This window comes from Crinia signifera, chromosome 5 (assembly GCF_055691185.1).
Source record: "Crinia signifera chromosome 5, ASM5569118v1, whole genome shotgun sequence".
Taxonomy (NCBI): domain Eukaryota; kingdom Metazoa; phylum Chordata; class Amphibia; order Anura; family Myobatrachidae; genus Crinia; species Crinia signifera.
Genome location: NC_139221.1, coordinates 31,826,291 through 31,854,223, shown reverse-complemented (window position 1 = coordinate 31,854,223; position 27,933 = coordinate 31,826,291). Strand labels below are relative to the sequence as shown.

The following is a 27,933-nucleotide window of genomic DNA, read 5'->3' as shown; positions in this document are numbered from 1 at the left end:
TTTATTTTGGAAAAATGTTTTTCAAATAGCATTCATTTTGATCCTTATTGACAAAACAAATGTATGAAATCAGTAATAAATAAACAATAATAATAAATATTTTTATTATTACATTTACTGTGAAATATTTAAAATTTCACTCCAAATAACAAAAAAAAAAAACATATTCAATGATATTACAGTTATAATAATAAATTAAAACATATTATATATCCTTTCTTCCCCACATTCAATCTTTCTCCAAATCATGTTACATGCATCTAAAAAACATATCCAAAATACGACCGTATCTCACACAAGACACTACCAAATCCCTTATCCATGCACCCATTATATCCCACATTGATTACTGCAATAGTCTCCTAACTGGTCTTCCCAAGAACAGACTCTCACCACTGCAATCCATTATAAATGTTGCTGCTAGGCTGATCTTCCTTGCAAGACGCTCATCGTCTGCTGATCCTCTCTGCCAGTCCCTCCATTGGTTGCCTGTATATTACCGTATTCAATATAAAATACTTCTACTCGCTTATAAAGCTATTACCCATACTGCACCAGCATATATCTCTGCACTTATCACAAAATATCTCCCATCTCGACCACTCCGCTCTGCACATGATCTGTGTCTCTCCTCTGCACGGATCACTAGATCCCATTCACTATTACAGGACTTTCATCGGGCTGCTCCCATCCTATGGAATGCCCTTCCATGCACAATAAGACTCTCCGCTAGCCTCCAAACTTTCAAATGTTCCCTGAAAACGCACCTCTTCAGGCAAGCCTATCATATTTAAGTTCTACACGCATAACCCTCCGAGGCACTTATGTATTATATAGCTTCCCTTCTGGACCTGTAACTTGGTGGGACTGCTATGCTATTACTGGTGCCTGTCCTTGTGTTACCCCCCTATATCCCTATAGATTGTAAGCTTGCAGCAGGGCCCTCTAACCCCCAAGTCTGTCTGTTGTTACTCAGTTTGTTTTATCACTGTCTACTATTGTAAAGCGCAACGGAATCTGCTGCGCTATATAAGACACTGTAACGGAATCTGCTGCGCTATATAAGAAACGGTAAATAAATAAATATATACAAATATTTATCCCACTTTATTATTATTTATTTTATACTAGCGGCTCACTGTATCTACAAAGTCACGTGATCACATTTACTGCGCAATGCTTTTACTTGAATGCGAAAAAGGTTTGCCATTTATTGCCAGACTTCTTCCTGAAATACAAGCTTTGGTGGAACATCAGTCTCATAGAACAGGGGTCCTCAAACTATTTTGCTCTGGGACCCCATCAGACAATAAAAATAATGACAGGACCCCAGAAAGTTACTGCAGAAGGGTGTGGGTTGTTAGGTCTACACCAACTAGGTCGACAAGCATTGGGTCGACACCACTAGGTCGACAGGCAGCAAGGTCGACATGTGTGTAGGTCGACAGGACATTAGGTCGACACAAGCATTAGGTCAACATGGGGTTTTTTTCACACTTTTTTTACCAGAATGTCGACACCGTCGACATGGACACAGTTTGAAGTGCACCGCATCCCCTCGCATCGCTCGGCACACTATTTTATTCTCCCACCATGCCCTAGTGGATGGTAGGGCATGAAATACCGCCTGTCGGCACATGTCGGCTCAAAAAAACAGTGAAAAAACCCCATGTCGACCTTTTGACTGTCGACCCAGCCCATGTTGACCTAATGACCTGTTGACCTAGACTCTGGTACCCATCAAAGGTCTGTTACAATGGATGTGGCATATCATGTTATCACTGTCTAAGTTGACCATATCTAGGTCAACATAAAAAGGTTGTCAATGGAAAAAGAACAAGATGGAAAAGGTTAACGTGAAAAAGTCGAGATGAGTTTTTCACCTTTTTTGGTGTCAATGACGACACCTGACCATGTGTACCCCCATCATCATGCTTCGGGCCGTGTGCATGATTGAGCTACAGCTGCGCTCGGCACACTTACCATTCCCAACCGTATGAAAAAGTACAAAAATCCAAAACACGTCGTTGTCAGTCAGACGGCACCTGTGCAGTGAGAGAATCCCTGCCCTGTTACCATGGCAACTTCCTGCAGAGCAATGAGATCGATCATGGTGGATATATAGGAGTGTAAGCACTCCAGCTATTTAATATATGCTATATATTTGAGAAAAAGCACTATATACTAGAATAATTATCATTATTATTACTCTAAAAATTGCATTTTAATATCAGCTTGTTAACAGATTACATACTAGATGGTTAACATCAGTTAACAGTAAAGCAATAATATAACTTAATACCTCAGCAATGTCACTAGTTCCTGAGGAAGATTCCTGCAGCCAACAAAATGGCTGCTTCTTGTGCGCAGCTGAGCAGAGTACAAGTTGCGTACTGTGGACGAGTATAGGATAAGGGTGACATTTATTGTGTTCCATCAGTCCACTACTCCAACAGGTCTTTAGGGCAGATTTATCAAAGCTTGGTGAGATAAAGTGGAGAGAGATCAACTACCAACCAACCAACCAGCTTCTGTCATTTATTAAACACAGCCTGTAACATGGCAGCTAGGAGCTGATTGGCTGGTTCTTTCATACCCTCCAACATGACCCATTCCATTAGGTACAAAATTGTCTGTTCCTGGACTTCCAGTTACACAGGTGGGGCTCCAGCTCAGTCCAAAATTCAAAGAGGGGGGTCATATCAACAGTCAGTGAGTCCAGGACAGTGATGTTTGGGGTGGCAGTAGGTGTGGCTCCCCTTTTTGAATATTGGACTGTGCTGCAGTCTCACATCTGCAACTGCCACTGGCAGGGAAGTCCAGCAACAGACCATTTTGTACCTAATGGAATGGGTCATGTTGGAGGGTATGTTCTTTATCTCGCTCTCCAAGGTCTGATATACTGTATATATGCCCCTATATACCCAAATGCAGTGAAGAAATAAATAATTGTAAAGCTCACACCACAGTGAGCTCATCCAGTAGTCTCGGTGATTACTGTAGAGGCCATACGACGCTTCATTGAGTCGACGCAGCTGACAAGATCTGGAGTTTCTGCTGACATGAGGGTAGACCGGTGCATCTGAGGGATTACTGTACATTAAAATGCAGGGGACAGGAATTTGCAGTGACCTGACTGCTGCTTTCATTGCCGCTCTTGTCCCTGACGCCATCATCCTCTCAGACTGCTCGCTCCACCAGCTCCACCAGCCAATTAAAAGTCTGCATCCAGAGTGAAGACGTTATCCGCTGCCTGTGACATCACGGCAAAATGCTGGTACTCGGAAACACGCTTCTCAAAGAAATTGGTTTTCCCTTCCAGAGAAATGTTCTCCATAAAGTCAAATGGATTTTTGGCTTGAAATACCTGGAATCCAGACAGAAGCCAACGATGTAAATGTGCAGAACCATGATTGACAACAAACAGTAATATGCAGATGTGCTCAGGCTCAACTTACCTGCTGTTCCTGGCAACTGCCGGTAATTCGCCCCAAACAGTATGCCCGTGAATATTTGCGGGCGCTGTGCACACACCCGCGATATATAGGATCAGATGCTGCGCACGTTACAGCAAATATGCTGCAAATGATCGCAACTGCAGCAAAATCGCATTGCCGTTATCTAAAGCATTGTCATACTGTCAGCATGATAACTGTAAACATGATCCAAATATAACTTATATGAAGTGGGTATCAATGAAGCCATTACTGCTCGTTGGGTTGTCCCTTTCCTACATTTATCAAGCCACAAGTGAAATACACTAAAAGATGTATCAAGCAGTAAAATGAGCGGAGTGAAGAAGTTGCCCTTAGCAACCAGCTTCTACCTATCATTTTATAGAATGTACTTGATAAATTCTACCTTTAAGCCAATTGATTTTCTTGGGTAACCTCTCCACTTGTTTTACTACTTGATATATACCCCCATGGTGAGATCCAGTGAGGGGCAAACTCTCTGAGGGCCAGATGTAGTAAGCTTGAAAAGTGCTAATGCCACTGACTGTCATTTTTTTTCAAACACAGTATGTGACATGGCAGTTGGGAGCTTATTGGCTGGTGGTTTACCACTCCCCATTTCATCACTATTCAAGGCTTAGTATATCTCCCCCTGAGTAATAATACAGAACAGCAGGAGCTGTATAGACACCTTGGGGGAAATTTGCTAAGATGGCAACTCTTTTTCACATGAGATGTTGCTAATGGCAACCAATCAGATCTTATAAAGTGCTTAATAAATAAGAAGTAGATTCTGATTGGTTGCCCATAGCAACATCTTAGCAAAGTCCCCCCCTTATGTAATGTAACTCTGGAACATAAAATCCATTATTGGTTCCGTGTGTTTATCAGCTTCCTGCTCTGTCAGTCATTCACCTTCGGAAACCCCAGTTCCACCAGCAGCCGATCTGCTACAAACTCGATATACGTCTTCATCAGTCTGCAGTTCATCCCTATGAGATCCACAGGTAAAGCTTCTGTCAGGAACTCCTGCAGCGGAGAGAAGGACGTACAGCAATGATGAAGGACAATGCACCAATTCCAGCAAGGGTTCTTCACATTACACTGATTAGCCAATCATGTACTGTCGTTACTCGCGTTATTGTTCTCTAGGTGTGTTTATGATGACGGCTAATTATATGAAATAGTAAATCAGCGAATCGCTATTGCATACCCTCCAACATGACCCATTCCATTAGGAACAAAATGCTCTGTTCCTGGACTTCCCTGCCAGTGGCAGTTGCAGATGTGAGCCTGCAGCACAGTCCAATATTCAAAAAGTGGAGCCACACCTACTGCCACCCCAAACATCACTGTCCTGGACTCACTGGCAGTTGAAGTGACCCCCTCTTTGAATATTGGATTGAGCTGGAGCCCAACCTCTGTCACTGGGAAGTCCAGGAACAAAGCATTTTGTACCTAATGGAATGGGACATGTTGGAGGATATGCTATCGGGGACTGCCAAACCGCACCATGTGTACCAAGCAGTCTGTAATTCTGCACAAACACGTCATTAATTACTAGACATTACCTGTTCTATTCTGACGGCGCTGACGATGATATCGGTGACTCTTTGTAGTGTCGGTTTGCTCACCAGGTAATGAAACATCAAACACGCAAAATCACAATGAAGACCCTGCAGATCCACAATGACAAGTATTTCTGTTATAGCGGAGACTGGTTCTATAATACCTGACAATAACACAGGCTGAACTTATGAAACATACACTTTAGTTGTTTTCTCTAAACAAAACTTGATCGGTTGCTAGGGGGTTACAGCATTTTTAAACACCAGTCCACTGTTATCTAACTTCCCTCAATAGCAACTCATTTTTTTTTTTTTTGAATGAAGCTTTAGTAAATTTACCTCCAATATTTATATCACCCAGCAGCGAAGATGTACGACAAGACAATATTTGCTACCAATTATTAAAAATAATATATATTATAATCAGGGCTATTTTTCAGCAGGCTCCAGCAGGAACTGAGGCCCTTATTCTAGTTCACTCTTTCTGACAAAATATTTCTTAGATGGACAAAACCATGTGCACTGCAGGTGAGGCAGGTGTTACTTGTGCAGAGATAATTCGATTTGGGTGGGGTTTTACACCTGCCTCACCTGCAGCGCACATGGTTTTATCCATCTAAGAAATATTTTGTCAGAAAGAGTGAACTAGAATAAGGGCCTCAGTTCCTGCTGGAGCCTGCTGAAAAATAGCCCTGATATAATATATATAACTTCCTCTGTGCTTATTCGGTGCGTCCTGTTACAGGCCCAGGCAGGAGATCTGGTCACCTGTTGCAGGTAGGATTTGCTCAAACGTGCTACTAATGCAGGGCTTGGGGAACCTTTGGCCCTCCGGGTGTTGTTGAACTTCAAATCCCAGCATGCCCTGCTACAGTTTTTCTATTTGGCAAAGCTAAAACGGTTGCAGGGCATGCTGGGATGCGTAGTTCAACAACAGCTGGAGGGCCAAAGGTTCCCCATCCCGGCACTAATGCAATAGGAGGTTCTACAGCTGAGGACAATAAAGCGGAGGAAGAAAACGACAAAAGAACTAACAGTGGGGCGGGGCAGTTATTTATCATAGTGGACAATGACTTGTGACACTACTAGATTGCACGCCCGTAACGGGCCAGATTCTGAAGTGGGCTCACACAGGAAAATGTAGCGACACACTGCGTACAAGTGTAACATGTACACGGAGGGAGAGCGGCGGAACAGGCGGATTGATCTGTTCATTGACGGAACTCTATTTATTTATTACTGGGATATAATGAATAAATAAAGAGAGGTTCTAGGATGTGAAAAAGACATTATGGGGTAGAGAGGTCAAATAACGGAACTGCACTAAATAGTGAAGTCTGTATGAACTCTTATGTTATGGGGGGGGGGGTCAGAGCATTTTGTGCATTAATAAACAGAGGTGAAGTTTTGTTACAGGGATACATTTACAGAGTTGCCTTTAAATGTTTAGAGTCGCTTTCATTTACAAAAGAAGCAAATCAGGGGTGAGCTCTCATGTGCGGGGGTGTCCTTACCTCGTCGCGGCTGATCAGCTCATTGGAGAAGGTGAGACCAGGCATCAGACCTCTCTTCTTCAGCCAGAATATAGCAGCAAACGACCCAGAGAAGAAGATTCCTTCAACTGCAGCGAACGCCACGACTCTCTCTCCTGTTATTAATACAAGAACATTATACTAAGGGGCAATGTGATGGTCTACAGTTGCAGGCAGCAACTGAACCGATAGATCTAAAGTCACAATATTTTAAAAGGTCGAAACCAAGTTCAGATATTTCTGCATTAAATCAAGCAGCTGCTGGCAACTCGCAATTACATTTACCCATATATAAACACTAATGGCCACTTGGTGGACTCTTGCCACTCGGCAAAATTGCATTTATCCATAAAATTCATACTCCAAATAATTCCAGAAAACCTTGTAATAGCACTAGGCTGAATAGGATTGGAACACATTATGGGTGGGATTTGCATTGGTGTCCCATTTAGAAATATTATCCCACACCCTTGGATGCCTTTTATAGAGGGAAATATAACAGACTGCATAGCCCTGGAATTTTATAGTTCTCATTCATTTCAAAAAACATTCCAGCCAAGTGATTGCTTGCTTCCATATGACATCTGGTGGTAGAATAAGGGTACTGCATATAAAACAAAACCGACACCAAGGGTGAAATGTAATAGGATGAGAGAATCAGAAAGTGAGAGATTTGGTAAGAAATCTCCAGTTTATTTAAAGCGGCAATCATTTACACTGCAAAATCATACTGGTTTAACAGTGTAAATGATTACCGCTTTAAATAAACTGGAGATTACTTACCAAATCTCTCACTTTCTGATTCTCTCATCCTATTACATTTCACCCACACACTGAAACTAAGGGCATGATTCTGGTTCACTCACAAAAGCAAATGATCTCTGTAATGGACAAAACCATGCTGCACTGCAGGTGGGGCAGGTGTAACATGTGCAGAGAGATTAGATTTGGGTGTTATTTTGTTTCTGTGCAGGGTAAATACTGGCTGCTTTATTTTTACACTGCAATATAGATATCAGTTTGCAGTATAAACCCCAAACAAATCTAATTCTCTCTGCACATGTTACATCTGCCCCACCTGCAGTGCACATGGTTTTGTCCATTAGAGATAGAAAATTTGTGGGTTATTCTGGTTGATTCGCTCGGATGCGAATTTGCATCCTTGAGAATCAACCAGATCCCACCTTTCGAATGCTGGTATGCCGACCCACCATTCACAATGTGCGTAAGTTCGCACTGGCTGCGAGTGGATGTTTCCGCCACCCCACGATCCGCCAACAAGGATGGGTGCGTGCACCATGCGCAGTTAAAAAACATTGCTCCCGTGTGAATGCATAAGCCCTTGCGAATGGACCTGTATCAGGTCCTTTGCTTCTGAACCAGAATCAGGCCATAAAGGCGTTGCTTATTAAGCCTGTGCACAAGGTGAGACATTTTTAATCCAAAATCTCCAATGAATATTGTCGGAGATCCCGGGTGACCAATATAACGCATACACACTGAACGATATAATTCAGTGATGTCACCAGCCCCCTGCTCCTAACATGCATCTTTTACGATACAGTCAAGGTTAAGCTGGATACACACTAAAGGGGGTTATTCTGATTCACTCGGAGAGGCACAATCACTCTCTAATGGACAAAACCATATGCACTGCAGGTGGGGCAGATGTAACATGTGCAGAGAGCGTTAGATTTGGGTGTTTTATTGTTTCGGTGCAGGGTAAATACTGGCTGCTTTATTTTTACACTGCAATATAGATATCAGTTTGAAGTACAAACCCCACTCAAATCTAACTCTCTCTGCACATGTTACATCTGCCCCACCTGCAGTGCACATGGTTTTGTCCATTAGAGAGTGATTGTGCCTTTTCGAGTGAATCAGAATAATCCCCTAAGTGATAGTATAAACGATATCTTTCAGAAGGGTCAAAATTAGCGATATTGTTTGTAATATCGCTTAGTGTGTTTGGGGCATTAGTGTGAGGGAGTCTAGAGAGGCGGAGGCTATGGGAGTCCAGTTGGGGAGTTGATAAGTACATGGGTGACAGTTTTGGTGGTCCCAAGGGCCAGAATATAAACTATACATATATATATATATATATATATATATATATATATATATATATATATATATATATATACTAGCCTGCAAAAGTTTGGAAGCTCTTGTCTAACACCCCTTACATATTCACTATGCTCCCATCTAATACCCCTAACATAGTCACTATGCTCTTGTCTAACACCCCTTACATATTCACCATGCTCCAATCTAATACCCCTAACATAGGGCCTTATTCTGGTTGGTGCGGCCGGGCCGTACGCGTACGTTCCGGGGTTTTTCATGATCTGCGCATGCGTACATTCGCTAATGCGCAGGCGCGAACACTCCACAACGCTTACGGACGGGTCTCTCCGTGCGAAAAAACCTGTACGCGAGTGTACGGGCATTGGGGGCGGCATAGGGGCGTGTTGAGGGGAGCGGACGAAATAATGAGGGAAAATGGGCGTAAATATGGGCGTACACGGGGGTGTGCACCAAAAATGAGCGGTGCTACTACCGCACGATCGCCTAAAGCACCGTTCATTTCGGACACAAAACAGGCGGCCGCCAACCGCCAGCTCAGACCACCCCTACAGATACCGCATGCCAGCGTGCGCCTGGGTTTGCTAATTTACGCTGATTACTACTCAAACACATACACCTGAATGTAATAACCAATGCTGAAGTCTATTAAGTCCAAACCATGATTTCACTGCCTGCAAGCCACACACAGCACGCAAACACATTGGAAGCTTATCTTTCTATACTTCTCGACATTTAAAGGTTTGTTTAATTTAAGGTAAGAATCTTTGTAAGACCTGCTTATATATGCTAAGGTAGCTATTTGTTAAACAGTTAGACACATTCACTACGTGCTTTCATAGACTTTACACAGTAGCACACTCAATCTACACAAGTCGACATGTGTCAACGTGTTCACTCTAATACAAACATAGGTTTTGTATTTATGATACAATAACATAAACCACATCTAACATCTACAAAGGATGTTTCAGCAATGTTTTAAGCCCATGCCCACTATTTTGCACATTAATTAATTCAATCAATTAATAAATTTTCATAATTAGAGTTGAAAGGCAAGATTTGCAGGTCCATATATGTGAAGGGTATGCCAGCGTACACGGACGTACGCTCACTCTCACGAGCGGTGACATAAGCTGAGTTTTCTATTGAAAACAATAGGGACCCGTCCGTGCAAGCTGGCGTACGCTCAGATAGCCGCAAGAAGTCGGTGGGAAGACGGACGAGAGACGTCCGTAAACGTTGGCGTACTCTTAATTGTACGCCAGTTGTCGGAGTGTAAGGGTTGGTCCGTCCGTGTACGTTGGCGTACGCTCAATTGTACGCCACTCCCCTTTGACGTTGTTTCTGGCCGTACGTATGCGGCTGATTTGTGGGTGGACTTAACCCCAACGGCCGCGTACGGATAGCGTACGTTAATAGCGAACGTACGCACGTTTGGCCGCTACGATCAGAATAACCTCCATAGTCACTATGCTCTTGTCTAACACCCCTTACATATTCACTATGCTCCCATCTAATACCCCTAACATAGTCACTATGCTCCAATCTAATACCCCTAACATAGGGCCTTATTCTGGTTGGTGCGGCCGGGCCGTACGCGTACGTTCCGGGGTTTTTCATGATCTGCGCATGCGTACATTCGCTAATGCGCAGGCGCGAACACTCCACAACGCTTACGGACGGGTCTCTCCGTGCGAAAAAACCTGTACGCGAGTGTACGGGCATTGGGGGCGGCATAGGGGCGTGTTGAGGGGAGCGGCCGAAATAATGAGGGAAAATGGGCGTAAATATGGGCGTACACGGGGGTGTGCACCAAAAATGAGCGGTGCTACTACCGCACGATCGCCTAAAGCACCGTTCATTTCGGACACAAAACAGGCGGCCGCCAACCGCCAGCTCAGACCACCCCTACAGATACCGCATGCCTGCGTGCGCCTGGGTTTGCTAATTTACGCTGATTACTACTCAAACACATACACCTGAATGTAATAACCAATGCTGCAGTCTATTAAGTCCAAACCATGATTTCACTGCCTGCAAGCCACACACAGCACGCAAACACATTGGAAGCTTATCTTTCTATACTTCTCGACATTTAAAGGTTTGTTTAATTTAAGGTAAGAATCTTTTTAAGACCTGCTTATACTGTATATGCTAAGGTAGCTATTTGTTAAACAGTTATACACATTCACTACGTGCTTTCATAGACTTTACACAGTAGCACACTCAATATACACAAGTCGACATGTGTCAACGTGTTCACTCTAATACAAACATAGGTTTTGTATTTATGATACAATAACATAAACCACATCTAACATCTACAAAGGATGTTTCAGCAATGTTTTAAGCCCATGCCCACTATTTTGCACATTAATTAATTCAATCAATTAATTAATTAATTTTCATAATTATAGTTGAAAGGCAAGATTTGCAGGTCCATATATGTGAAGGGTATGCCAGCGTACACGGACGTACGCTCACTCTCACGAGTGGTGACATAAGCTGAGTTTTCTATTGAAAACAATAGGGACCCGTCCGTGCAAGCTGGCGTACGCTCAGATAGCCGCAAGAAGTCGGTGGGAAGACGGACGAGAGACGTCCGTAAACGTTAAAGTACGCTTAATTGTACGCCAGTTGTCGGAGTGTAAGGGTTGGTCCGTCCGTGTACGTTGGCGTACGCTCAATTGTACGCCACTCCCCTTTGACGTTGTTTCTGGCCGTACGTATGCGGCTGATTTGTGGGTGGACTTAACCCCAACGGCCGCGTACGGATAGCGTACGTTAATAGCGAACGTACGCACGTTTGGCCGCTACGATCAGAATAACCTCCATAGTCACTATGCTCTTGTCTAACACCCCTAACATATTCACTATGCTCCCATCTAATACCCCTAACATAGTCACTATGCTCTTGTCTAACACCCCTTACATATTCACCATGCTCCAATCTAATACCCCTTACATATTCAGATCTCACAGATGACATAGTTACCAAAGGAAGCGGTCCTGTCAGAGATCCACCGCAAGGCCCACTCTGCTTTCTTTCTTACACACGGCATCGTTTCTATTGCATTAAATAAGAAATTCCTGGAAGAAAAAAAAAGTAAAATGCCACTAATTGTGACTAAACTTCCAGAACAGAACTCTCCTAATACCACCTTACATACTCACTTTGCTGCCGTCTAATACTAATACTAGTCACTATGCTCCCGTCTAATACTCCTAACAAAGTCACCATGCTCCCGTCTAATACTCCTAACATATTCACCATGCTCCAGTCTCTATGCTCCTAATACCCCTTACATATTCACTATGCTCCAGTCTAACACCTCTTACATATTGACTATGCTCCCATCTAACACTCCTTACATATTCACTATGCTCCTATCTAACACCCCTAACATAGTCATCATGCTCCCATCTAACATCCCTTACATATTCACTATGTTCCCGTCTAAGACCCCTAACATATTCACCATGCTCCAATCTAATACCCCTTACATAGTCACTATGCACCCGTCAAATCCCGCTTACATATTCACTATGCTCTCGTCTAACACCCCTAACATAGTCACTATGCTCTCGTCTAACACCCCTAACATAGTCACGATGCTCCCGTCTAACACCCCTAACATTGTCACTATGCTCCTAATACCCCTTACATAGTCACTGTGCTCTCGTCTAACACCCCTAACATATTCACTATGCTTCTAATACCCCTAACATAGTCACTATGCTCCCTTCTAACACCCCTTACATAGTCACTATGCACCTAATACCCCTTACATAGTCATCATGCTCCCATCTAACACCCCTTACATAGTCACTATGCTCCTAACACCCCTTACATAGTCACTATGCTCCCATCTAATACCCCTAACATGGGGCCTTATTCTGGTCCGGTCGGCCAACCGTACGTACGGTCCGTATCACCGTACCTTTCCCGTACGCGGACGGTGAGCGTAAGTCCGCCCACAAAACATCCGCATACGGACGGTCACAAACACCGACAAAGGGGAGTGGCGTACACCTGTGCGTACGCCACCACACACGGACGGATCTCCTCTTAGACACCGATAACTGGCGTACAACAGAGCGTACGCCACCGTTTACGGACGTCTCTCAGCCGTTTTCCCACCGACATCTTATGGCTATCTGAGCGTACGCCACCGTGCACGGACGGGTCTCGCCTGTTTTCAATAGAATGTATGTCACCGATCGTGAGAGTGAGCGTACGTCCGTGCACGCTGGCAAACCCTTCACATATATGGCCCTGCTAATCTAGCCTTTCAACTATGATTAAGGCAATTAAAAGAATGATTCTAATTGTTATTCAATTATTGTTTTATATTACCTCAATTGTCTACCTTAATGAACACCCTAATAAAAAATATACGTTTTAACCCTCCTTACATGTATATTTATTATGTTCTAATGTTGCATTTTAATCACCATCTATGTGTCTATTTAGCATAAACCAAAAAAACAATGTTTGTGTTAGAGTGAAAACGTTGACACATGTCGACTTCAGTAGATTGAGTGTCCTGCTGTTTAAAGTATATAAAAACACTTACTGAATGGGTCTAGATGGTTATAACCTAACTACCTTGCCATATATAAGAAGGTGTTAAAATGAATCTAACCTAGAACTAAACCAACCTTTACATGTTGAGAAGTGTAGAAAGATATGCTTCCAATGTGTTTGAGTGCTGTGTGTGGCTTGCAGGTAGTGAAATAATGGTTTGGACTTAATAGCCTGCAGCATCGCTTATTACATTCAGGTGTATGTGTTTGACCAGTAATCAGCGTTAATTAGCAGACCCAGGCGTCCGCTCTCATACGGTATCTCTAGGGGTGGTCTGGAGGTATCGTTGGTGTCCGCCTGTTTTCTGGCCGAAATGCACGGTGCTTTCGCCGATCGAGCAGTTGTAGCACCGTACATTTTTGGTGAACACCCCCGTGTATGCCCATGTTTACGCCCAGTTTTCCTCATTATTTCGGCCGCTCCCCTCAACACACCCCTATGCCGCCCACAATCACCGTACTCTTGCGGACAGGTTTTTTTTGCACGGAAAGACCTATCCGTGAGTGGTGTGAAGTCGCTGCGCCTGCGCATTGCGAAAGATACGCATGAGCAGATAAAAAAACCCCGATCCAACAGCGTACGGCCCCACCGCACCAACCAGAATAAACCCCATTGTCACTATGCTCCTAATACCCCTTACATAGTCACTATGCTCCCGTCTAATACCCCTAACATAGTCACCATGCTCCCGTCTAACACCCCTTACATAGTCACTATGCTCCTAATACCCCTAACATAGTCACCATGCTCCCGTCTAACACCCCTTACATAGTCACTATGCTCCCGTCTAATACCCTTTACATAGTCACCATGCTCCAATCTAATACCCCTAACAGTCACTATGCACCCGTCTAACACCCCTAACATATTCACTATGCACCCGTCTAACACCCCTAACATATTCACTATGCTCCTAATACCCCTTAAATAGTCACTATGCTCCCGTATAATACCCCTAACATAGTCACTAGGCTCCCGTCTAACACCCCTTACATAGTCACTATGCTCCCTTCTAACACCCCTTACATAGTCACTATGCTCCTAATACCCCTAACATAGTCACTATGCTCTCGTCTAACACCCCTTACATATTCACTTTGCTGCCGTCTAATACCCCTAACATATTCACCATGCTCCCGTCTGAAACCCCTTACATACTCACTATGCTCCGATCTAACACCCCTAACAAAGTCACTATGCTCCCAACATATTCACCATGCTCCAGTCTCTATGCACCTAATACCCCTTACATATTCACTATGCTCCAGTCTAACACCCCTTACATATTGACTATGCTCCCATCTAACACTCCTTACATATACACTATGCTCCCGTCTAACATCCCTTACATAGTCACTATGCTCCCGTCTAACACCCCTAACATATTCACCATGCTCCCGTCTAATACCCTTTACATAGTCACCATGCTCCAATCTAATACCCCTAACATAGTCACTATGCACCCATCTAACACCCCTAACATATTCACTATGCACCCGTCTAACACCCCTAACATATTCACTATGCTCCTAATACCCCTTAAATAGTCACTATGCTCCCGTATAATACCCCTAACATAGTCACTAGGCTCCCGTCTAACACCCCTTACATAGTCACTATGCTCCCTTCTAACACCCCTTACATAGTCACTATGCTCCTAATACCCCTAACATAGTCACTATGCTCCTAATACCCCTAACATAGTCACTATGCTCTCGTCTAACACCCCTTACATATTCACTATGCTCCTAATACCCCTTAAATAGTCACTATGCTCCCGTATAATACCCCTAACATAGTCACTAGGCTCCCGTCTAACACCCCTTACATAGTCACTATGCTCCCTTCTAACACCCCTTACATAGTCACTATGCTCCTAATACCCCTAACATAGTCACTATGCTCCTAATACCCCTAACATAGTCACTATGCTCTCGTCTAACACCCCTTACATAGTCATCATGCTCCCATCTAACACCCCTTACATAGTCACTATGCTCCCGTCTAACACCCCTAACATGGGGCCTTATTCTGGTCCGGTCGGCCAAACGTACGTACGGTCCGTATCACCGTACCTTTCCCGTACGTGGACGGTGAGCGTAAGTCCGCCCACAAAACATCCGCATACGGACGGTCACAAACACCGACAAAGGGGAGTGGCGTACACTTGTGCGTACGCCACCACACACGGACGGATCTCCTCTTAGACACCGATAACTGGCGTACAACAGAGCGTACGCCACCGTTTACGGACGTCTCTCAGCCGTTTTCCCACCGACATCTTGCGACTATCTGAGCGTACGCCACCGTGCACGGACGGGTCTCGCCTGTTTTCAATAGAATGTATGTCACCGCTCGTGAGAGTGAGGTTACGTCCGTGCACGCTGGCAAATCCTTCACATATATGGCACTGCAAATCTAGCCTTTCAACTATGATTAAGGCAATTAAAAGAATGATTCTAATTGTTAATCAATTATTGTTTTCTATTACCTCAATTGTCTACCTTAATGAACAGCCTAATAAAAAATAAGTTTTAACCCTCCTTACATGTATATTTATTATGTTCTAATGTGTCTATTTAGCATAAACCAAAAATACAATGTTTGTGTTAGAGTGAAAAAGTTGACACATGTCGACTTCTGTAGATTGAGTGTCCTGCTGTTTAAAGTATATAAAAACACTTACTGAATGGGTCTAGATGGTTATAACCTAACTACCTTGCCATATATGAGCAGGTGTTAAAATGAATCTTACCTAAAACTAAACCAACCTTTACATGTAGAGAAGTGTAGAAAGATATGCTTTCAATGTGTTTGAGGGCTGTGTGTGGCTTGCAGGTAGTGAAATAATGGTTTGGACTTAATAGACTGCAGCATTGCTTATTACATTTAGGTGTATGTGTTTGACTAGTAATCAGCGTTAATTAGCAGACCCAGGCGTCCGCTCTCATACGGTATCTCTAGGGGTGGTCTCGAGGTATCGTTGGCGGTCGCCTGTTTTCTGTCCGAAATGCACGGTGCTTTCGCCGATCCAGCGGTTGTAGCACCGTACAATTTTGGTGAACACCCCCGTGTATGCCCATGTTTACGCCCAGTTTTCCTCATTATTTCGGCCGCTCCCCTCAACACACCCCTATGCCGCCCACAATCACCGTACTCTTGCGGACAGGTTTTTTGCAAGGAAAGACCCATCCGTGAGCGGTGTGAAGTCGCCGCACCTGCGCATTGCGAAAGATACGCATGCGCAGATCAAAAAAACCCCGATCCAACCGCGTACGGCCCCACCGCACCAACCAGAATAAACCCATAGTCACTATGCTCCTAATACCCCTTACATAGTCACTATGCTCCCGTCTAATACCCCTAACATAGTCACCATGCTCCCGTCTAACACCCCTTACATAGTCACTATGCTCCTAATACCCCTAACATAGTCACCATGCTCCCGTCTAACACCCCTTACATAGTCACTATGCTCCTAACACCCCTTACATAGTCACTATGCTCCTAATACCCCTAACATAGTCACCATGCTCCCGTCTAACACCCCTTACATAAATAGTAAATTAAATAAATAGTCTATAAATGTAAAAAATGACTTTCTATTGAATTGCATACAATTTATACAATGCTATTTGCAAATGATGTTAGATTTGTATTTCATTGTAATATACAGTATGGCAATCATAACATCTTAAAAATATATATATATATATACACTATGTTAAAAAAAACTACGACTTTGTATAGGCAAGGCATATGTCCCTTTATACCGTCTCTGGGCATCCTTAATATAGGTCTCGATCAGCAGACTGTACATTTCCGAATGGATGTTCTCAATGACAATTTGGAAGCCATAAAAGCAGCGGGCTTCTGGGATCTGCACTTCCTGACTGAAGCGCTCCACCTGCGGAGGTAACAACAGCATAATGGCTTAGGAGCAGGGGGATCATTGCACATTAAGGGCCAAACGGAGAACTCTGGGACTGTTTCAGGATGTGCGTCATCAGATGCGTGATTGATTGGTTGGCAGCCCATGCATCTAGGTGGTGCTGCACATGAGCTGGTCATGCTATGGCAGACATAGAGTGATTGGCAGACAGGAACCATTAGGGGGAGGTAACAGGGGAGTGGCAGCAATATTGCTTATTCAAAATCGCCCAGTCGCTGCCGAAGATAAGCCATCCCCAGCAGCAGCCCGTGCGTACTACCTAATAGACACTGAAGAATATTCTTGCCTGCAGTGTATATTTGGCCAGATGATAGTGACAGTGTGGGGCCGTGCATCGATACCGCCCGCTGTGTACACACGGGGCGATTCAGGTACACATTCTAAGTGATTTTGACGATGTAGTCAAAATCGCTTAGAAATGAATCGCCCCGTGTGTACACCGCTTTAGAGAGTGCGACTGTGATGTCATGTGCAGCTTCTTCAATGGCCCTAAATTTGATAATTGATCTGTGATCGACGCTGCGTCTTTGTAGGCAGCCGCTGGGACTTGCAAAGCCGCCGGTTGAGCATCTCAATACAAATTCAGGCGGCTGCAGCCGAGCACGCACTTGCAGCTGGTGCGGCGGAATCAACGTACATCTAGTCTTCGCCAGCCATTTGAAGCCGGGCACAGGGTGAGATTTTGTGCGTGAGTTCCACCTGCAAATGAAGTAAGCCATCGATGTCCTTTTGCAAGATGGCAGCAGGCGGTTGTGGGTGGCACCACAGCATTTGTTGGGAGTGCTGCTGAAGAATGCAGGTGGATCGCAGCTGTAGGGAGGGTGGGATAGTGACATCAGCAGCGGGCCCGATATCCCCACAGCCATCTCAGTTCTGAATAAGCCTTGGCTTAGGCAGCACTGCACGGGGGGGGGGGAGGGGAGGTGACTAACTGATGGCAGGGCTGCAAAGTGTTGCAGTCCTGCTATCAGATCTGAATCGGGCGGGGGGGGGGGGGGTGACTAACTGATGGCAGGGCTGCAAAGTGTTGCAGTCCTGCTATCAGATCTGAATCGGGCGGCCATATGTGTGAACCCCTCTGCCACACCTGACTTACGGCATATGAGCTTAAGTAGGGCTCAGACACCTTACTTTAGGGAGTACGAAGAGCAAAAGGGGGTTTTATTTGTGTTAAATGAGAGTTTCACAAACTCCACTGTTACAGGCCAGGTTTAAGGCTATCCATGCATGAGTACAGAGAACTTAGGGGTAGATTTACTAAGCTCGGTGAAGTGATAAACTGTCTGGTTTTTATCACCAGCCAATCAGCTCTTACCTGTCATTTTTCAAACCAAGCCTGTAGCTTCACAGATAGGAGCTAATTGGCCGGTGATAAAAAACAGACAGTTTATCACTTCACCAAGCTTAATAAATCTTCCCCTTAATTAGTACAACTGTCAATTTGGTTTAACCCTGTGGACTTAAGCGTGGATAGCCTTACAACCTGGACTGTAGCGTTAGGGGAACACTGGGGTGTTGTTTTACAATCTTATATTTGATACTAATACATTCTGCTTGTGCTGCTTCCCCACACTTACCAGATTCTCATTCACTATTCCGTCACTAGCAGCAAAGAAAGCCAATATATGGGAAATGAAATGTTTCTCATCCGCTTTCAGCTTCTCCCAATGAGGAAGATCCTTCGCCAAGTCCACCTAGTACAAAGAGGATACTCAAAGTTACGGATGAAGTAGACCCAGCATTTAGCGGTAGTGTATGCAGCAATGTATACCGGGGACTGTGCACTACTGAGCTGAATAACTGACATGAATGACCGGAGACCATCTGGCTCTGTGTCGCTCCTGTGCAGCAAGGTCTCATGTTAAGAGGGGGAAGCTTCTCTAATGGAAAACAAGAGAAAAGGTCCATACACACTGAGCGGCTTTCCCCCTGTCCGGTGCTGTCAGCAGGGGGGCGGATGGCTTTCCATGGAGCATCGTTATGCAAAGCTAGCCACAAAGCCGCTCATCTGCTGGTAATACTGCTGGTACTACCAGCAGATGAGTGGTTTTCCCAGTGATGATGCGGGAGCGCACATCACCGCTCACCGCCGTGGCATACACACTGGGCGGCTTGCAGCTGAAAGCCGCTCAAACTTGCTGTTTTGAGCGGCTTTCAGCTCAAAGTCGCTCAGTGTGTATGGGCCTAGAGACTGACAGGAAGACTTGCATCGCAGAAATGAGCAGTGGTTGGACGGTTGATTTACTACAAAACATCCGCGATGTCCCAGTGATGCATCCGATCCGACAGATCATATGTGCTGCACATATCTGTAGGCTCCGATGCGCACGGGAATCCGCATCTGATCGGTTCAGATGTCAATCACATCCGATTTCACATATTTTCATCCGATATATCGTCCCGATCCGATGAAACCTTAACACCGAGGATGCTGGTAAGAGCTGCTGACACCTAGGACAAAATTCACTATGATGGGAGTTCTACTGAAGATGGGATGTTGCCCATAGCAACCAATCATATTATACTTCTTTATTTTATTTATTTAGCACCTTCTAGATCAGGGGTGACCAAACCAGTCCTTGAGATCTGCCAACGTCCACGTTTTCCAAATCACCCAGCTGGTGCACAGCTGTAGTCATTACTAACTGTCACATTTCCCAGGTCACCTAGCTGGTGCACAGCTGTAGTCATTACTAACTGTCACATTTCCCAGGTCACCTAGCTGGTGCACAGCTGTAGTCATTACTAACTGTCACATTTCCCAGGTCACCTAGCTGGTGCACAGCTGTAGTCATTACTAACTGTCACATTTCCCAGGTCACCTAGCTGGTGCACAGCTGTAGTCATTACTAACTGTCACATTTCCCAGGTCACCTAGCTGCTGCACAGCTGTAGTCATTACTAATGGTCACATTTCCCAGGTCACCTAGCTGGTGCACAGCTGTAGTCATTACTAACTGTCACATTTCCCAGGTCACCTAGCTGGTGCACAGCTGTAGTCATTACTAACTGTCACAGTTCCCAGGTCACCTAGCTGGTGCACAGCTCTAGTCATTACTAACGGTCACATTTCCCAGGTCACCTAGCTGGTGCACAGCTGTAGTAATTACTAACTGTCACATTTCCCAGGTCACCTAGCCGGTGCACAGCTGTAGTCATTACTAACTATCACATTTCCAAGGTCACCTAGCTGGTGCACAGCTGTAGTCGTTACTAACTGTCACATTTCCCAGGTCACCTAGCTGGTGCACAGCTGTAGTCGTTACTAACTGTCACATTTCCCAGGTCACCTAGCTGGTGCACAGCTGTAGTCATTACTAACTGTCACATTTCCCAGGTCACCTAGCTGGTGCACAGCTGTAGTCATTACTAACTGTCACATTTCCCAGGTCACCTAGCTGGTGCACAGCTGTAGTCATTACTAACTGTCACATTTCCCAGGTCACCTAGCTGGTGCACAGCTGTAGTCATTACTAACTGTCACATTTCCCAGGTCACCTAGCTGCTGCACAGCTGTAGTCATTACTAATGGTCACATTTCCCAGGTCACCTAGCTGGTGCACAGCTGTAGTCATTACTAACTGTCACATTTCCCAGGTCACCTAGCTGGTGCACAGCTGTAGTCATTACTAACTGTCACAGTTCCCAGGTCACCTAGCTGGTGCACAGCTCTAGTCATTACTAACGGTCATATTTCCCAGGTCACCTAGCTGGTGCACAGCTGTAGTAATTACTAACTGTCACATTTCCCAGGTCACCTAGCCGGTGCACAGCTGTAGTCATTACTAACTATCACATTTCCAAGGTCACCTAGCTGGTGCACAGCTGTAGTCGTTACTAACTGTCACATTTCCCAGGTCACCTAGCTGGTGCACAGCTGTAGTCATTACTAACTGTCACATTTCCCAGGTCACCTAGCTGGTGCACAGCTGTAGTCATTACTAACTGTCACATTTCCCAGGTCACCTAGCTGGTGCACAGCTGTAGTCATTACTAACTGTCACATTTCCCAGGTCACCTAGCTGCTGCACAGCTGTAGTCATTACTAATGGTCACATTTCCCAGGTCACCTAGCTGGTGCACAGCTGTAGTCATTACTAACTGTCACATTTCCCAGGTCACCTAGCTGGTGCACAGCTGTAGTCATTACTAACTGTCACAGTTCCCAGGTCACCTAGCTGGTGCACAGCTGTAGTCATTACTAACGGTCATATTTCCCAGGTCACCTAGCTGGTGCACAGCTGTAGTAATTACTAACTGTCACATTTCTTAGGTCACCTAGCCGGTGCACAGCTGTAGTCATTACTAACTATCACATTTCCAAGGTCACCTAGCTGGTGCACAGCTGTAGTCGTTACTAACTGTCACATTTCCCAGGTCACCTAGCTGGTGCACAGCTGTAGTCATTACTAACTGTCACATTTCCCAGGTCACCTAGCTGGTGCACAGCTGTAGTCGTTACTAACTGTCACATTTCCCAGGTCACCTAGCTGGTGCACAGCTGTAGTCATTACTAACTGTCACATTTCCCAGGTCACCTAGCCGGTGCACAGCTGTAGTCATTACTAACTATCACATTTCCAAGGTCACCTAGCTGGTGCACAGCTGTAGTCATTACTAACTGTCACATCTCCCAGGTCACCTAGCTGGTGCACAGCTGTAGTCATTACTAACTGTCACATCTCCCAGGTCACCTAGCCGGTGCACAGCTGTAGTCATTACTAAAGGTGCCCATACACTTGCCTGATTTGCGACAATTTCACCCAATTCTGACGGATCGGGCAGAGAAATCAGCCCAAATCAGATGCATTTCATATCCCCTCCGACCCAAAGCACAGTCCCCTGTGCATCGGGTCGGAGTGGGGAGATCGGACAGGCTGCTCATTACATTTTTCGGATCTGACCCATTACTGACACATCGCGGTGCCTTTTATCCTAGGTGTGTGCCAGTAGTGAAACACCGCTGGCACACACCTATGTGCAGCGGCGGGGTCCGTGGAGCGGGCAGCGGGGTCCTTGCAGCGGCTGTGAACTAAGTAGTGCTATTTGCTGCCGGGCGGCGGTGCGAAAGTGGCTGCTGAATATGAAAACATATTTTTAAAAGACTGGCTGGATGCTGATTGGCTGAGAGAATTCTCAGCCAATCGATTTCGATTTATTGCATGTCATTTGGCACATCAAGTGCCAAATAGTAAGCAAGCCTCCCGGGTTGCTGCTGGGGGGGCTCTCAAGGGCAAACTTGTCCGACTGGACTAGTGTATGGGGGCCTTAGCGGTCACATTTTCAAACCTGCTGCATTCATTTCTACTAGAGATCCACAGGAATCGAGAAATCGTGAGGGCAGGATTGCCCACCCATGCTGTAGACCTTTCAACCACTTTCCGGTGGGGGGCAGGGGAAGAGGCAGGGAAATGATGATGTCATTGCGCTGGTGCTCAGCATTAACAAAGAAAGAACCCTAAAAAGCCAGATCTGCCCCAACCTGGCCCCCAAAGACTCAGGTGCACCCTCATTCAAAAAGGTACAATGTTCAAATTCAAGTAAGGTAACAACAGCCAGTTCCTTCTGCTATGTAGTATGTGGTATGTGTGCTATGTGGTAAGGACAGGACAGGGAATGACAATACAGCTGCATCATGCCCACTAGACCATGGAACTACATAAGTCAGGATAATCACTCTTATTTCCGAGTTATATCTAGAACGTACAGCAGCAGATACAGGAGAATGACGAGACAGACTGACTTACTTCCTCTGCGGTCCAGAACGAGGCCTGTGCCTTCTTATACATTTTCCAGATGTCAGGGTACTGGATCGGGAAGATGACGAAGCGATGGGGATTCTTCCTGAGCAAAGGCTCATCTTCATCACCACTCCCATTACATGCGCTGCAGCCATTGATTGAGCTCTTAGGGGGTCACACAAGACACAAAACAATCGGTTCATCACTTTATTTTTGTATTTACGACAAACAAAATACTTTGGTATTGTTTCCTATAGGGAATGCAGTGTACCGCATTACATACTGGACCTTGCTGTGATGTCATCAGTGTTCTTTAAAGAATAATAAACAGAAACACAGGGGTAGATGGATGAAGCAGCGATAAGAGAGAAGTGATAAAGTGCATGGAACATTATCACCGGCCAATCAGCTCCTGACTGTTAAGTAACAGGCTGGGTTTAATAAGTGACGGTCAAGAGCTGATTGGCCGGTGATAAAGTACCAGGCACTTTATCACTTCTCCTCCCTTATCACTGCTTCATACATCTACCCCACAGTTACTTGTAACAGTCACTATACTCCAATGGCCTTTTGTACATATTGTTAATAACAGCTATGATGTGATAATTAGTATTAAGGAGTATATAACCCCATATATGTCACTATAACCCCATATATGTCACTATGTATTACTGCACCGATACTATGCTGTCATTAGGTGCACACTGGAACTGAAGCAGACCTCATCGCTGGTCGTTAGGAGAGTGGTCGCTGACTTTATTGGACTTTCCCGCGGCCATCGCATTGCTGAGTAATTCAAGACTTACTCAGCGCTGCGACCAGAGGGGAAAAACATTAGATGTGATGGTTTAGAATAGTTTTACCCTCATGTGCACAGCTGAGATCGCATTCACAGTCATGCACATGGGCAGGGGGGGGGGGGGGGGGGAATGCGGGCGCTGCCACAGTGTTTACCTGATCGATGGGCTCCGAAATCTTGCAGCCCAGCGATCAAGCCTGAATCGGGCCCCATGAGCAGTATGGAACCTGCATCCTCACATGCAGTCAGCCTGCAGATGTGAATGATTTACAGTCTGTCGCCACTTTGGAGTCGGGGAATAGGCAGTGACATTCTCCGTTACATAAAATGAAGGTGTGTGATATATTCTCCAGTCTGCGCCACCTCAGGGTCATCAGCCGGACGATGATGACGCAGGTAATCCGATGCTTCGTCCTCCTGCTGCATTACCATATGTAAGTATCGCTACTGAGGAAGCAGCATCTATGCTTTCCGCATACGTAACCTGAATCAGGCCCAGAGAATTTAGGGCACTTAATAAAATGCTAATATCACTAGAGAGAAAACTGAGCTGTTTGCAATGAAAAAAAATACAGTGGGCAGGATTCTCTAATAACCCCGGCCGCACATCGCCGGCATTCGCATTGTTAATAATCGCATATGCAGTAACATGTGTGATTATTAACGCAAAGGCGATGGCCGGTGATGTGCAGCGGGTCCCCCCTCCCTCCCTGAACCCTTACCCGGCTGTGAGGGCTCAGCTTCCTCCTCCCTGCACCTGGAAGCGGTGCAGGGAGGAGAAGGTCACTGGTCCGGGCAGCACAGCCTGAGGCTGCCCGGACACAGGTGAGGGGGGTGCGGCGCGGATCGGCGGGGGACGCGCGGGGCGGCGGGGGATACGAAGGGAAGCCCATAGGCTTCCATGGGGTTAGGCCATCTAGAACTGGCGTAACCCCCCGCAGCGAAACCCCGGCGGTGGGGCTTTGCTGCATATGAAAATGCGGTAAACCCCCAAAAATGGGGTTTTTACAGCATTTTTTGTTTGGTGCAATTCGCCCAGTGTGTATGTAAAACACGTCCACAGACGTTCTCCTAACATCCTGTACAGCTCTGCAGCTGAGGGCTCTGCAAGGATTATGGGAGTTGTAGTTTATTGAGTTGATGACTGTAAAATACACCAGAAAACAGGGTTTTTAATAAATATACCCATGAGAAGTGTTAAGGACAGCATGCTTTGCCACAGGTTTAGCATTCTCTAATAGCAACACTGTAGCAAGGCATGCTGGGACTAGTAGCTTCACAACAGCTGGAGAGCCACCGGTAGGTAGGGTTACCACCCGTCCGGGATTACTCCGGACAGTCCGGTATTTCAGGCCGGCGTCCGGAGTCCGGGCGGGTGGCTGTCCCGGACTATTCAATGTCCGGGATTCAGGTGGCCCTGGCAGCAGCAGCTGCAGCACTGTCCGAATCTACGGGGTTAGCGGGGGGGTGGAGGGAGAGACAGCTCTGTGTCATCAGTGTCCGTCAGCCCAGGCAGACAAGGGGTCCCTCCAGGGTATGAGAAGTCGCCGGCGGGGTCCCTCCAGCGCATGGGAAGTAACCGGAGGTGTCTCCGCTTAATTTCCATGCGCTGGAGGGACCCCGCCGGGACTTCCCATACCCTGGAGGGACCCCCGTCTCCCTGGGCTGTCGGACCCTGTGATGCAGCAGCAGTACCTGTGTAAATGCAGGAGGAGACTGCCAGGGCTCAGTCCTTGGCGGTGCTAGCCTCAGCAGGGTATAGGAAGCAAGGAGGAATTCTCCCTGCTGAGACGAGGTGAGCATAATGCTTCTCGCCCTCGGTCCTGCCTGCCACAGACACTTCGCTAGTTTTATAGACTGTGGCAGGCTTTACAATCAACCTAAATCCTCACAGTAAGGTATATTATAGTGAGGCTTTAGGTTGATTATAAAGGCTGCCACAGTCTGAGCTGAAAGAGAAACTAAAGATTCACGTGCACACTGCACTTGTGTGTGTCCAGAATCCGGACAGCTGCACCTGGAGCCTGCCTGCCTGCCACCCCAGGTCTGACTCTGAAACTTCTAGGATTATTTATATATATATATATTTATATATTTATATATATATATATATATATATATATATATATATATATATATATATATATATATATGTGTGTTAAGTGAGGGAACAGGAGGGATAACTTTGATGGGAGGAGGAGGGATAATTGTGATAGGAGGGGTAAAGGGGAAATAGTGATGGATTAAATGTAAGGATATGTATGAAAAAAATTATAATTAATAATGTATGGGAGGGGGTGCAAAACATTTTTTGCCAGGGGGGCGCAACATTTCTAGTTACGCCACTCCACTGATGTGACCAATCCAGCCCAGACCTGGAATACACACCCCCTTGGTAATAAGGGTAATAGGTATTTATTCTCCCCCTTGGCAATGGGCATTTGCAACCCCCCCCCCTTTGGCAACATGCATTTGCACTACCTAGTGGCATCGGGCATGAAGGCCCTGTCATCACGCATTAAACCACTAACAATTAACATGTATGTAAGTGGCACTTATATGGCACAATATATATAATAGGCATTAGGGTGTGTGTAATGGGCATCACAGTGTGTGGCATAATGGGCATTACGGTGTTTGGAATAATGTGTAATGGGCATTGCGGTGTTTGGGATAATGTGTAATGGGCATTATGGCATGTGGTATACTATGTAATGGGTGTGTGCCATGTAATCAGCATTACGGTGAATTTTTTTTAGCGCACGCCTTCGGCGTGCACTGTTTGTCCCTCCATTACAGAAAATTTGTTGAGTCCTGGCATAACGTGTAATGGGCATTTAGGTGTATAGCATAACATGTAATGGGCATTATGGCATGTGGTATACTATGTAATGGGTGTGTGATGTGTAATCAGCATTACGGTGTCTGTGTTGTCCCTATCTTAAAAAAAAATGGAGTCCTGGCATAACAAGTAATAAGCATAATGTGTAATGGGCATCACGCTGTGTGGCATAAGATGTAATGGGCATTATGGCATGTGGTATACTATGCCATTTTGTACATTATGTAATGGGTGTGTGACGTGTAATCGGCATTATGTTGAATTTTTTTGCCTACGGCGCGCACTGTCTGTATTATGCCTGCTTTACAAAAAACCTTTACAGTCCTAGCATATCGTGTAATGGGCATTGCGGTGTATGTCGTAACATGTAATGGGCATCACGGTGTGGGGCATAACGTGTAATGGGTATTACTGTATATGATGTAACATGTAACTGGCATTATGGTATGCAAAATCAAGAATGAAATTGAAGCAAAGGTTTAAAAAAATTCAACATAAGGGGGCCAAAGGGCGGAGCTGGGGCGGGACATGGGCGGGGCAGTGGGTGTGTCAAGGGGCGGGCCAATGTCCGGGAATCTCTCAACAAAAAGGTGGTAACCCTACCGGTAGGCCAGGCTTGATCTAGAAGGTGCTAAATAAATAAGTAGGTTCTGATTGGTTGCCCATAGCAACATCCCAAGTGAAATAGATGTTGCTGCTATACATGTTATGTAGAGGGTGAATACTATCATTATATGATACATTAGATATAATAAAACATTATAATGATGGAAGATGTATCTGTGGTCATCCTGGTGTCTCTGGGGCAAGTTGGGACATGTGACACTATTATTTTAAGCACCTTGAAGCTTAGGCAAACTAGGGTTCTCCGGCAGTTGTAGAACTACTAGTTACAGCATGCCCTGCAATCCAAAAGCTACTATGTACCTAGCTAATTATCAGGCAGCCTAGAGACTAGGATATACTGCATCTGTATGACTGCCTGCATTGCATACCGCAGATCGGCGTTCTGACATTTACATTACATAAAAAGAGGAAGTGGGGGTGCAGGGTGACAGGTCACTGCAAGGTGAATCCTTCATATGGGGGGTGGGGGGTTGCTTGCTACTGATTTACATGCCCTATCCGGCTGCTGCGTTATGCCAGCTCAGCTGCCCCCTATGCCCTCATGGTGTGATGTACAGCCCTCTGCATGCATACATGTGATGTTTGTATTACCTGCCCCCCTATAGGACTGGCATCACCCGGCGGAGGAAGTCTGGAGTCCCCCATTGCGGCGCAGCCTCAGATGGGAGCAGTGGGCAGAGCCTGGTGCTGATGTCACCTCCTGTGCCAGCTGCTGGTTGGAGAGAGACTGAGCGGCGAGCG

General features: G+C 45.5%; 1 protein-coding gene across 1 annotated transcript; it reads right to left on the bottom strand.

Annotated features, from left to right (window-relative positions):
• Positions 1–60: 60 nt before the first annotated feature.
• On the bottom strand, positions 61–27,933 carry RRM2B (ribonucleotide reductase regulatory TP53 inducible subunit M2B). The gene is made up of 9 exons (XM_083186962.1): positions 27,784–27,933; positions 22,931–23,089; positions 18,761–18,877; positions 17,005–17,138; positions 11,639–11,733; positions 6,538–6,671; positions 5,027–5,131; positions 4,371–4,484; positions 61–3,367 (listed from the first exon to the last, which is right to left on the bottom strand). The coding sequence occupies exons 1-9, from the start codon at positions 27,835–27,837 to the stop codon at positions 3,215–3,217; spliced, it is 1,065 nt and encodes a 354-aa protein (XP_083043088.1). The 5' UTR covers positions 27,838–27,933; the 3' UTR covers positions 61–3,214.

Excerpts from the sequence above, each read along its gene's own strand:
- RRM2B (XM_083186962.1), bottom strand. The coding sequence starts at position 27,837 with ATGGGGGACTCCAGACTTCCTCCGCCGGGTGATGCCAGTCCTATAGGG. Across the intron at positions 11,734-17,004 it reads ATTAAGGATGCCCAGAGACG|GAATTTCTTATTTAATGCAA; the intron begins GTATAAAGGGAC and ends TTTTTCTTCCAG. Across the intron at positions 3,368-4,370 it reads TGGAACTGGGGTTTCCGAAG|GTATTTCAAGCCAAAAATCC; the intron begins GTGAATGACTGA and ends TCTGGATTCCAG.